Source organism: Mesoplodon densirostris, chromosome 6 (genome assembly GCF_025265405.1).
Source record: "Mesoplodon densirostris isolate mMesDen1 chromosome 6, mMesDen1 primary haplotype, whole genome shotgun sequence".
NCBI lineage: Eukaryota > Metazoa > Chordata > Mammalia > Artiodactyla > Ziphiidae > Mesoplodon > Mesoplodon densirostris.
Window position 1 is genome coordinate 82,295,741 of NC_082666.1, and position 13,015 is coordinate 82,308,755.

At 37.0% G+C, this 13,015-nt stretch overlaps 1 protein-coding gene across 1 annotated transcript in view; it reads left to right on the forward strand.

The window, feature by feature from the left end:
• The window catches only part of RORB (RAR related orphan receptor B), a 179,180-nt gene that overhangs the window by 120,181 nt on the left and 45,984 nt on the right, over window positions 1–13,015 (forward strand). Inside the window, exons 2-3 of the mRNA XM_060100898.1 lie at window positions 8,514–8,599; window positions 12,818–12,959. Coding sequence (XP_059956881.1) covers window positions 8,514–8,599; window positions 12,818–12,959 — 228 coding nt within the window. The remainder of the gene's footprint in view (window positions 1–8,513; window positions 8,600–12,817; window positions 12,960–13,015) is intronic.

The following is a 13,015-nucleotide window of genomic DNA, read 5'->3' on the forward strand; positions in this document are numbered from 1 at the left end:
GCTTGTCAATTGCCTTTGCTGGGGCTGTCTCAGAGGATTTTCACTACCTCCATCAAAAGAAGCACTTTGAGTAATTCAATTATTTCTAATAGTTAATAGAATTTTTAGTACAGTGTTAGATTTACAAAGTAATTGAGCAGAGTTCCATATATCCACCCACCCTCTCACATACAATTTCCTCTATTATTACTAGCTTGCATTAGTGTGATATATTAATGAACCAATTAATTAGTGAACCAATACTGACACATTATTATTTACTGTAGTCCTTAGTTTACATTAAGGTTCACTCTTTGTGTGGTACTGCTCTGTGGATTTCTGTGAGTTTCAACAAATGCATAGACATGTATCCATCATTACAGTATCGTACAGCACAGTTTCACTACCCTAACAATTCTCTGTGTTTCACCTATTTATCCCCCAAACCTGGGACAACCACTGTTTTTCGTTTTTTTTTTTTAACTGACTCCAGAGTTTTGCCATTTCCAGACTGTGATATAGTTGGAATCATACCATATGTAGACTGTTCAGACCGTCTTCTTTCACTTAGCAACATACATATAAGGTTCCTCCATATCTTGTCATGGCTTGATAGCCCATTTCTTGTCAGCACTGAATAATATCCCATTGTCTGGATGTGCCATAGTGGGTTTAGCCACTCACTTATTGAAGGATGTCTTGTTTGTTTCCAGTTTGGGGTGATTATGAATAAACTTGCCATAAACATCCATTTGCAGGTTTTTGTGTAGACATAAGTTTTCAGCTCACTTGGTAAATACGTAGCAGCACAATTGCCGAGTCATATGGTAACACCATGTGGCTGTGTAAGAAACTGCTAAACTGTCTTCCAAAGGGACTGTACTATTTTGCATTCCCACCAGCAACGAATTCCCTTTGTTCTGCATCCTCGCCAGCATTTGGTATTGTCAGTTTTTTTTAGATTTCAGTCATTCTAAAAGTGTGTTGTTTTAATTTGTAATTCCCTAATATAATATGACATTGAGCATCTTTTCATATGCTTATTTGCTGTCCATATATCTTCTTTGGTGAGGTGTCAGTTTTGATCTTTTGCCCAGTTTTTGAAGTTTAAGAGCTCTTTGAATATTTTGCATACAAGTCCTTTATCAGATACGTGTTTTACAATATTTTCTCTCAGTCTGTGACTTGTCTCTTCATTCTCTTAATGCAATTAGATTTTTAACATAGAAAAGCTGTATTTTTTCATCTTCTAAAAGAGGCTTTTTTGCTCTTTTGAATTTTTCTCCAGAGAATTAACTCTGCCTGGTCACTCTGAATCATCTGTGTGACCTGGTGCATGGAGTTTCTCCATCCCTGCCCTCCTTCAGTGAAGGTGGTGCTGCATAAACTAGAATTTCCTATTGAAGTTTTCAGCTAAATGGAGACTAGAGAAAGGGGTTCAGAAACAAATTAAGGAACTAAAGAGAGACAAGTTTTTTCACTGCAGCACAATGACTGCTGTTTTCTTCTTTTTATAACTGGAAGAATTAGCTATCAAAGAGGATGCATGTCTTTTTTTCTTATATAAAGTTCTCTTCACAGAGAGTTGGAGCTTGAGGGTAGATACCCTGAGAGTTAAATTGTAGAAGGTCTTTCCTTTCTCTCTTCCAGAACTTCTCAAATTTTACTCTGTATATGCATCACAGAGGTTCTCTTACAGTGCAGATTCTGATTATGTTGGTCTAGGGTAGGACCTAAGTGCCCACATTTCTGTCAAGCACCCAAGCCATGCCAGTGCTGCTGGTCAGGGACCACACTTTGAGTAGCAGATCTCAAGACGGCACTATGATAGAGGAGAGGAATGTGATGAGTATCCATCATGACTATTGAACTCTATGTTAACTAATCTGTTTTCATGAGATGGGGCAGCATTCCAAATGTTTCATTTCCAGAATTACCATGGCTAGCTGAAATGAGTTCATTTCTGTTTCAAACACTGTTTGACCTTCTTACATTTAACAAAAGAAGTAAACTTGGTGCAATTCCACTTTTAAAATAGAAAAACTGTTTTTTAATCTTCTCAAGAGAGGCTTTTTCACACTGAGGATCCAGAGAGTGAGCTAGCATCCAGAACCCCAAGAGGGAGTCCACAGAAGAGGAGGGACACGCTACCATGCAGTGTTGTAACATGAAGAAGATGTAGGCACAGCTGACAACCGTTAAATCTGCAAAGGAAACCGGTACACTGGATGTTCATTACAGTAACGCAAGATGTTTCTGGGAATACTCTGCCTTCTCTTTTTTCTGCCCTGGCAATTAATGACCAGAGTTTTTTATAACTAACCCTTCAATCGTCTTACTGCCTTTTGAACAAAAGAGAAATGCCTAAAAGACAATAGCAGAATGTGCTTTTCCAGAATCCTGTAAAGTTTTTAATTTCCTGTAATGTCAGCACAATTAAAAATTCCATCAATTCTCATAGTAGCTAAAACTGTGATTACCTGGACATCATAGAACATTTCTTTTCAAATTTGAATACTGCCCTGGGAGCTTGTTACAAAGCAAATTCTGATGCAGTTGGCTTGGGCAAGTCTTGATAGTCTGCATTTCTAACATGCTCACAGGTCTTGCCGATGCAACTGGTGTACAGATCACACTGAGTGGTCATGGGAGGCATTAACTGCTTTCAACCTGAATGACGTCAGGTCCTACACACACATTATCTCATTATAATGAACACTTTGACAGGACAAGATGTACTTAATGGGAATTAATTCAAACATTATGAGTTTAAAACCAGGACGACTTACAAAAGTGATTTGCTTTGCTTCCAAGGGGGATATTTAACTTATTATCAGTAATGCTACTAATGATAATACTAATTTCTGTCATTGTTCTCTGTTGGTCTTTGTTGGTCTCGTTCTCTGTTGTTTCACTCTTCTGGGGAGTCAGAGTAAGCAAGCAACTCTTTAGGGGTAAATGCTAATATGCAAAAGATAAATCAACTCCCTTCGTGATAATCCTACCAATTATGCCTTTGGAAAAAATCATTTTTTGCCATTATCTTATGATAGTAATTTTTTTCTTACTGTAGCTTCCAATGATATAGTGTAGCGAATTATAGTGATATAAAAATAAATGGTATCTTTAGATCATTCAGAAGCTGTCTATCAACTGAATAGAAAAAAGAAAGTTCACACAGACCACCACCCTGAGTACTACAGAGAAGAGCTTGAGAAGAAAGGGTGACCCCAAATACTGATAGATGTGAGGGCATTCCAGTAGGAATTAGAGTACACTGAATTTCATGCACTATATTTGGTATTTAAGCAGGATGCTGGGATTAAGATACTCTGTGCCCTGATGAGATAAACGAGAACACAAACCTGATCCAATATCTGGAATCTTTTCAAATTACCACATAACATGGTATAAGGGCAAAGGCTCAAAGACTTTTACTTTTTTCCTGAGGGTCTCATTTTTCCACACTTTCATCCTACCCCAATCTTGGAGCTATTTTCTGATAAATCAAAGTTACAGTGGAACCAGATTTCAAGAATACCTGCTTCATCTTTTGGGGCTGTTGCTATGTGATATCACAGAGTTTTGTACCTAATAGAGGTAGATACTTAATCTGCCAGTGAGAGAGGAAAAGAGTACAAACAGGGATTTTAATTCAGATTTTCCACAAATGATACATGAGATACAATCTAAGTAGGAGATACAACTTGGGCTACTGAGACCATCTGCAAAAAGATTTTTAACCAAAATAGTCATCTGTATTGGAAATTTTTACATATGCAAATTGTGCTTCACTCAGACATTAAGAGTTCTTCATGCACTGCCCACTTTTAGCATAACTGTAAAATTCTGGGAAGGAGGAACTGGCAGGCAAACCCAGTGTCCAGGAATGGGAGTTATCCTGGTTATGGGTAGATGCTTCATATTTCCCTTAAGAAAACAAAAGATGCTGCAGGTATAGCCCCCAAACAAAAGCCAGGAAATATAGAGAGAACTACTGGTCACTCCTTAGTATTTTCAGATTCTGGCCTTATCCCAGGATCTTATTTCCTTTGCAGTGGCTTACATGCTACAGAGAATTCCTTGTTAATAATTTGATTCATTTAATTCTCAATGGGAGCCTTTTATCATATCAGAATCACCAGGGGGCCTTTTTCAAAATACATATCCACTCCAGTCTTGAGATTTTGATTTCTTCTCCTCACCCCAAATATGGAAAATCAGTATTACTTAAAGCCTCTTTCATAAAAGGGAGGGTCATATCTTTTGGTTGTACTGAAAGAAAAAAAATTAGGACTATTGCTTTAAGGAGTTATAAGAATTCTCTTTCAGGCTCCATAGAAAATATTTTAAAAGAAGTATGAGCTGGACTCTGTCCTCAATGGATTTAAAATGGCCAGAATATAAAAACGGCCAGGTTGAGGTATAAGAGTTGGAATGGTAGGAAAGGAGAGCCATAGGAGCTCACACAGTAAAAAAATGTTTCCACCAACCAGAAAGTACGTAAAAGGTCCATTATTACTACCATTCCTTACGGACGCTTTTAACAGTTAAGGTATTTTGATGAATCAAAGTGATTCATTTTCTAGTTAACGCATTAGCCCGGATTAGTTTATTTAACCTTGATACCTGGTGTCACAGCTGGGGCTTCTGAAGGAGTAGAACTAAAGATATGTATGTTTTGAGAAGCAGGGAGAATGAAAAGCATGGTGGCTTTGTGTGATGCTGTGTTAAGGGCCCCTCAGCAAGGAAGGGCCTTCAGGAGTACTCCAGGGTGAGAACTGCCATCTTCAAAGAGGGAGACAAATTTGGATTACTACTCTGCAATCGTTGAGTAGGACCTGCCTGCCAAATCAGGGGATATTAAGTTAGTTGTACTTCATGAATTATTCTAATATGAAGTTAAACATCAAATTATTTTAAATCTTCCCTGACACTCTTTGATGCTGTAAGAATATCGTTTCCAAATAAACAATATATGATTGCTTTTATAAACAAGAAAATTTAATTGGTAAATAAAAATTAACTACAGTCTCCACAGAGGCTTACCAATAGAAAAATGTAAGTGAAAGGACGATATAAGAAATTGAAAACCTGATAAATGAGCACATCTCAAGCCATCTCTCAGGGCATTGCAGCCCATCTAAATTCGTCTCAGAGGCTATTGTTGAATTAATCTATGAGTCCAGCAAAAGTATGGACATTGAACTCCCTCCTCAGCCTCTGTCACCTTCATTGTCACAGCTGGTGAGGTCCAAGCCACCAAATCCTCCCTAGATGTTCAGTTTGAAACCACGATAAATAGCTTGTCTCTAGATCTGCAGTCACCGAAAGACAATCGCACAGGAAACAATGACTGGTGTAATGGCAAGACATTTAGAAATGGCAAACATTGGAGCAATAATGTGATGTGTTGTCGTAATTAGTGTCTGAAATACCCTCCTTGAAGATGTGCTTTATAAAATATATAGTGTGAACTGTGAATCTGTAGCTCAGAAGCAGTTTATTTTAAATGAGAGAAAAGGAAAAGGATTCGTACTTTAAATTATTTAAATTTATATTCACCTATAATAAACCTCAGATGATCTGTTCTGTCATAGTGGGTAAAAATGGTCATAGGTTTTCCAAACTGATAACCCCTTCCCACACAACAGGCTTACACATATACACTTTTAAGTGACTTCTTTCTCTTTAAAAATACTGTTAAAATGTTTATGGTTCTTCAGGATTACATGTTGAGCTAGAATTATAAATATGTATAAATATGCAGATGCTCTATCGAATCATTCCTTATCCCATTTGTATTTCCGAAGTTGTGTAAGATAACCTTTGTGGCTTTCCAGAACATCTTCTCACACCCCAGGGGGCAAATTACCTCTATTTTCATTTCCTTTAGACTTAGATCATTTTATAATTAAGAACTTATTGAAGCAGATTCTCCCCATGTGTAAGTTACTCCCTGGGGAGTAATTTATGCAAAGAGCACCTCTGACTTAATATCATATAAACCTAACAACTATACAGTGGATACCTGGGATTTTTAGTCAATTTTGCAATCATTGTAAAAAATCCACAGTTGGAAAGGTTACACTGGAAAAAAAAAAAAAAAAGACAAAACCTGGTACAAAAAGCTTATAGTGTCATTTGTTTGGGTTTTTTAATGATTAGATTTTTTAATAAAGGAATAATAATGTGGCTTGTCATATTTTTTGTCCAGAAACATCAGAAATAATGATGTTTTTGATGGTGATGATGAAGATTGACATTTTGTAGCTCTTTACTATTTGCAGGGTACTTCCACATAAAATATCTCATTTAATCCTCACACCTCTATGAAGTCTGTCAGCTAAGCTTTACAAACCAGAAAACAAGATCAGAGATTTTTTTCTTGGTCATGGACCCAATCATTAACAGATTAGGGACTAGAATCCAGGGGGACATAACAGAATAGAGTGACATCAAATCTCACATTTTTTTCATATCCCAAAATTTTGAAAACAAATCCTAGTTCATATATAAAATCAGAAGCAAATAGAAACACTTAGTCTAATAAGTATTTTAGTTGAATTTGTCTCTTCTCCTGATATTTTTATCATTATCTCTTTAACTGGTGCTATTGGAATAATATAGGAATTCAGAATTGTATTTGTATTTTATCTTTGTGAGAAGCAGAGAAAGGGTTACTGAATGAAATCTCAGGAAAATCAGCTAATTTCCCATCATCATTTCCCGAGTCACCTCAAGGGCGTCATTAACCACCTAGATCCTCAGTTTTCTCATATGAAAAATAGGGACATAACTGAATTTTTTGCTTATAAAGATGATTTGAACTTACTGAGAAATATTTAATTTAAAAAAATTTAATGTGCTCCCCTAAAGCTAAGTATTATTTTTTTAATGAAAACAATAAGAAAAAGAGGGTTGTGTCTTGCATTTATTTGTTTTGTATATTCAAGGGTGAGAAACTGTAGAAAAGCATCCAAGTGGCAGATTGATGTATAAAGTATTTTGAAGCATATTTTGCATAATTATTTTAAATTGGGAGCAAGAATAGCAGATCTTCCTACTGTGTATAATTTTAACAACACTGAGAATACTATCAGTGACGTGGGAATTACTACATTCTAAATAAAGTTTATATCATGGATTCATCCATAACCTCAAAGCTGATGGCTTAAAATCATCTTTCCAAGAGGTTCTATACACGGGTGTCTACAAGACATGACACCAAATTGCACACATGCAAAATGGAAATCCCATGCCCCACCATATTCTACAAAGGAATTACCTTACCAACCAACCATGTATGTCAAACCTACTATTTAATCTTACACCCAAGGCTAGGAAGCTAGAAGTCACCTTTGATTCTTCATCAGTTTCCACCTCTGCATCCTGTCTTTTATCTTCTCACCTCTTCCATTGAGCTGTCTATTTGCTTCTTCCTCTCCATTTATCCTGCCACCGATGTAATTCACGCCTTCAGTTCCTAACACCCAGGTTAGGAATAGCCTTTTTTTAGTAGCCTCCATTTGTGTCTGGTTAACCTGCCAAACTTACCTTTCTAAAGTACCCAAACCATCACTTTCATAATTTCTTCATTCACTTCTTTGATTCCTTATGGCCAGTGACGTCAGGTGAAAATTCCTCTGCCTAACTCCCAAGAGCTTGATAATCTGACATCATTCCCTCTATCCAACCATATGGCCCAAATTTCCATTAGAACCAAGTTGCTTGTCTCAGTGATCACAAGCCACAATCATTCGGGGCCTCCTTCATTCCATTCTGCTTGCAGAAATGCCTTTTGCCTTGTACTTCCTACACAATCTTCAAAATCAAAATGTCTTCATCTCCAATGAAATTATTTCAGTTCCTATTGAAGTGATAGTACCCATATGCTTTATCATTTTTTCCCCTGATATCTCCATGTATTCATTTTGTTTTATTGATTAAATTATTAGAGTCATTAGTATATCTTATCTTGTGTCAACAACCTTTATTATTTTAGTGGATATATAGATGCTTAATAAATATTGAACTGATTCATCATTGGCATTTTCACAAGTAATCATCCAACCACTTAATGTGTAAAGTCACCTCCACCCCTTCCAGTTTCCCTTATTTACTTATGTAAAATAATATTGAAATAAGACAATGTGATCATTCTCAGTGACTTAATGTTTGAAGTGCAAAATAAGAAAACCAAAGCCACAGGTTCAAGGGATTTTTAAGTCACACTACATAAAGGTCAAGTTCAAAAAAAGGAGAAAACTGTGAAAGCAAAAGTTTAGAAAACTTCTGGTCCCTGGTTATATTTTTTAGTTTGAGGAAAACGAAACAAACAATGGTAAATGGATGCCCTTTACTTAGAAGAAGCAGCTGGGGGCCGTTCAAATAGAAGTGGGTGATCTCACAGCCCCACCCCCATCCTAGTGTCTTCAAACACTGAGCCATGGCGGGGAAAGGTGGGAAGGGAGATCTGAGGGCGAAAAGAAAACAACTCCGTAAGCTCAAAAATGTCTGTTTTCCCCTTTCAGCACAAATTGAAGTGATACCATGCAAAATTTGTGGCGATAAATCCTCTGGGATCCACTACGGAGTCATCACGTGTGAAGGCTGCAAGGTATGGGACTTTAACTCAGTACTGCCAACAGCATCCACATTTGCCTCAGGCATCTGTGTACTTCACAGTGCAAGAGGTGACATCTTTTGAAAGGCCTGCTAAAGGATTCTTGTGCCTGCTGCGGACACTCAGGAATTCTTGCTTGGTGGGTGGGTGGGTTGATTTTCTGTTCTTTGGCCTTTTACGTTTTTGTCATTGTCTAACTCATCAGCAGGTGCTTAAAAATGGATTAATATTTAAAAGCTTCAATTATTCACATTTACAGAGATATAAATACTGATTTGCTGTTTTAACAGTTTTGTGTCCAGTAAACTCCAGCACATTTATATCAATATGAAAGGTTAAAATAAAGATTATAAGCTAATGGCCCTGTATTTATTTATCTCCTTGAGAAAGCCATCGAGATAGCAGTTGCAATATGCATGTGACCATCCTTTATTCTCATGTTCCAGAAAAATAAAAGAAAACTGGAAGCATGGAAATGTTAAAAGTGGAGCAGATAATCTCTGATCAGTTAAAATTCATCTGCCCCAACTTCATCAATGAGGTCCTGAGGTCGAAACAAGATTATGTCATATGGCCAATGTCACTAATCTAGTTAGTGAGAGAACATGGCCAAAAGCATGTTTCTTTGTTTGTTTTTCATTCTCAGTCTGGTGTTCTCCACAACAAATCCAACCAATTCTTCCAAAGACAAACTAATTCCTATGAGCAAGTTGATTTTTAAAACACAAAGCTGGAGGAATAGCAGTTAACATAGACTTAATCTGAAATAAGAGAAATTTGAAACTTAAGAGTAAATGTTTAAATTTAATCCTTAGAAGGAAAGAAAGGGTGAGAGACTAAATATCGAGGGGGAAATGAAAACAGTCCTGCAATTTTAAAGGGCAGTATGTAACCAGAACAAATGAAATGCAGCCATAGTCCAGGAGGGGAAAGTGATAGACTGGCAAAGTTATTGGCAAAAGCAATTATATTTTTGATCAAAGATGCAAGCAAAGTGAATCATTAATTTAAGGTCAGTAAACTGAAGGAGATGTGGCACAATCAAAAATTCTAAGAACCAACTTTAATCTTATAAGACATTCAGATATAAATGAAACAAAACGTACTGTAACTCAAATAGTCATGCTATGTGAAAAATTGGCAGTGTCTTCATAATAGTCTCAAAAATTATGATTCCTGGAATTGAAACTGGAGGGAAGAAAAGAAAAAGGACTAAATGAGAATAAAGTAGGGGAGGGATGCAGAGGGGGCCGAATAACATGAAATGTCCTAACCCGTCAACATACTGACTGGCTTTAGAGGTGATTAGCAATAATCCATCTTTGAACATCATGAGATGTGCCTTGTATTCTGTTCTTCTGCAGACCTATAATTAAGAATTGCATGTTATTCACCTTAATGCAATTTTTCAACTTATCACAAGAAACGTTAAAGCAAAATTACAAATCAGCAATTTTTTACCCTCCTAAAATAAATTATTGCTTCCTCTGGGCAGATAGACAAACAGTTTTCTTCATAAACACTAATAATTTTGTTTTCTTTTTTTAACTTATTTTTAAATTGTTTTGGCCATGCCACGTGGCGTGCAGGATCTTATTCTCCCAACCAGGGATTGAACCCATGCCCCCCTGCAGTGGAAACAGAGTCTTAACAACTGGACCATCAGGGAATTCCCCTAAATACTAATAATTTTGGAATCAGACACCTCTCCAGTGAAATCACTTCCACCGTGTTGATTTATTATGCAATTTTAAGAGCTCTGGTCTAGTTTACACAGTACCCATGAAAAAAATGTTTTGTAGCTCAATGTCAAAGTGGAAATGTTTTGTGTTTCATTGTATAAAGCTGTATTTAGAAAATGTCTGATTTCAAAATATGAGGCTATGGTCATGTTAAGGAACTAAACATTTTAAGCAGTGATTTCCAAAAAAGATTTAACTACTGAACAAATATATTCCAACAGGTCAATAGCCAAGAACGAGTATTTAGGCTCCTGTCATCTTTTCTATTTAAAGAAGGAATCCAGGATTAAAGAACTTATGCTGTTATTTTGAAGCATATTCAGAGGTTTTAGTCAAAATGACACTGTACACCACACAACTTTTTTTTTTTTATTTCATGGAAAAACCCACATTTGTAAATATGCTACATTTTTCTCCAAATAGCAAACTCAAGAAATTCTGCTCAGAATAAGATATCAATGTCAGCATATTTAGTATCAACCTCTGAATTTTCATAATACTGTTTTCAGATCAACATAAACAACCCATTTTAAATAACATCATTTCCGCTTGTGCACTTATTCAAATTCCTTTTCATCCAATAAAAATTTAAAACAAAATTTCTTTTTCATGCCAGAAACTTCATTTGCAGTAATGAGCAACAGATAAGCAAGAAATGTCTCACAATTAATGTCAAATTGGCCTTAAATTAGGGCTGTAGCTGTGACTTCAAAAAAGTCTTTTCTGTCAACTCCTTTGCTAAGTGGCACTTAAGAGTATCCATAGGTAAAAACCACACAATTCTTTTGTAAAATGTAAATCCCAAGTCATCTTCAGTCAAGACCGATGAGCTGAGGTTATGCCTTCTGACAGCTTTCACAGAATATGAAATACATAATTTCAACCTCTGGGGGCTTAGATGTGATCTCTTGTTTAAGAACTCCATGAGTTCATGCGAACTGGCCAATTGGATATCTTATGTTGCCACCACTGGTTCATTAAATAAATAACATGCATGTATCTGTGGGGGCAAAACTAGCTCTTGTTGTTGAATGGCTTGAGGATTACAACCACAAAACCAACTGGCACTCCTCTCTAAGGAGGTACTTGGCCACTCATCCTTTTCTGAGGCTTTTCATAAGGTTGGCCAAGCTCTCTGTTACAGTGCCTTGCCAAGCCATATGGAAGCCTGAGGCAAAAGGAAAATTGATAATTTTAATTCTGTTTTTATGTAAACTTTTGTTGAGTTTGCATTAATGTTGATTTTTAACATGTAAAATCAGTGTTAAAATGTTTATCCTGAGTACCACATCTTTTCGCAACCCTTAAATGTGTGACCAAGGTGATTGCCTCACCAGTCTCACCCTAGTCGCAGCCCTACACTATCCTCCCATTGATAGTTGAGGAAACTGTTTGACAGAAGTCAGGTGACCTCTTCCAGGCCTCTCAGCGAGATGGGCATTGCATGACCATCCTGGACCTTTTCTAGGCTTCCTCCTTCCGAGAGATGATAGTACAGGATATCTTTTCCTAAAATTTCTCTTGGTAAATCTATTTGTAGATCACTGCTTTGTTTGTAGCTCTTTGCACTTTTGCTGTATTGTAATTCAAGGACAAGGAGTGATGAGGGAAACTAATTAAATGGGTGAATGAATGGGTGAAGGATACTTTCATATCTCTGGAGAAAATGTTTATTTACCCCAGTAGGATTTTTGGTAAGATAACTAAGGTGGGTGGTATCCAAAGAATGAAAAAAAATAATAGACTCAGCTGTGGGTTTATTTATAAGGGTGATGTATGGTCCAAGGCAGTTCATTTTGTACCAGAAGGACCTAAACGTACTTGCATGAAGACCTCCTAGATCGCTACAGCCTGAGGCCAAGCAGAGAGCATTCATTCAGCTTTTACTTATTGTCTGTTTTCTACTGAGCAGTTTTTATACCATATTTCCTTTATTCAAAGATGTGGTTGACTCTAAGGTACATCACTGGTTAGAAAAACAACATTCCAGATACATTCTGGCCAAATACAAAAATTTCCAAATGGATAAAAATGCATCTTAGAAACTAGGAAGATAGTGGCGCATATTGAACCCACACTACTCAGTACCCAGAGTTCCTCACTCCCACAGCACTTGACACACGCCTTTGTTATTGTCCCCATGAAGTTTTGTCATACGTGACACTCTCCTCTGCCACTCCCTTCCCACTGCTCTCTGGGGGAGGGCAGGAACTCTGTTCTGTTTTACTTTGCATAGAACAGCACAGATGTCTTTAGTACACATTGATTGAATGAATGATACCTTCATATCTCTGCAGAGTCCAAATTTTCCCCAGTAGAAACATTTGTAAGCAGTCCAAGGAGAGGTAGCCAAAGAATTTTAAAAAGTGAACTCAGTTAACGACGTTCACTGTAGCAAATGTAGCTATCATCTCTGTTAATGGTCGCTTCTTATAAATTTATCTCCCTCCCATTCTCTTTCTCCCTCTAGGGATTCTTTAGAAGGAGCCAGCAGAACAATGCCTCTTACTCCTGCCCGAGGCAGAGAAACTGTTTAATTGACAGAACCAACAGAAACCGTTGCCAACACTGCCGACTGCAGAAGTGTCTTGCCCTAGGAATGTCGAGAGATGGTAAGGCATCGCCTTCCTACTTCTTACTTAAAGGCTTTCAAAATAGAGAGCTAGTG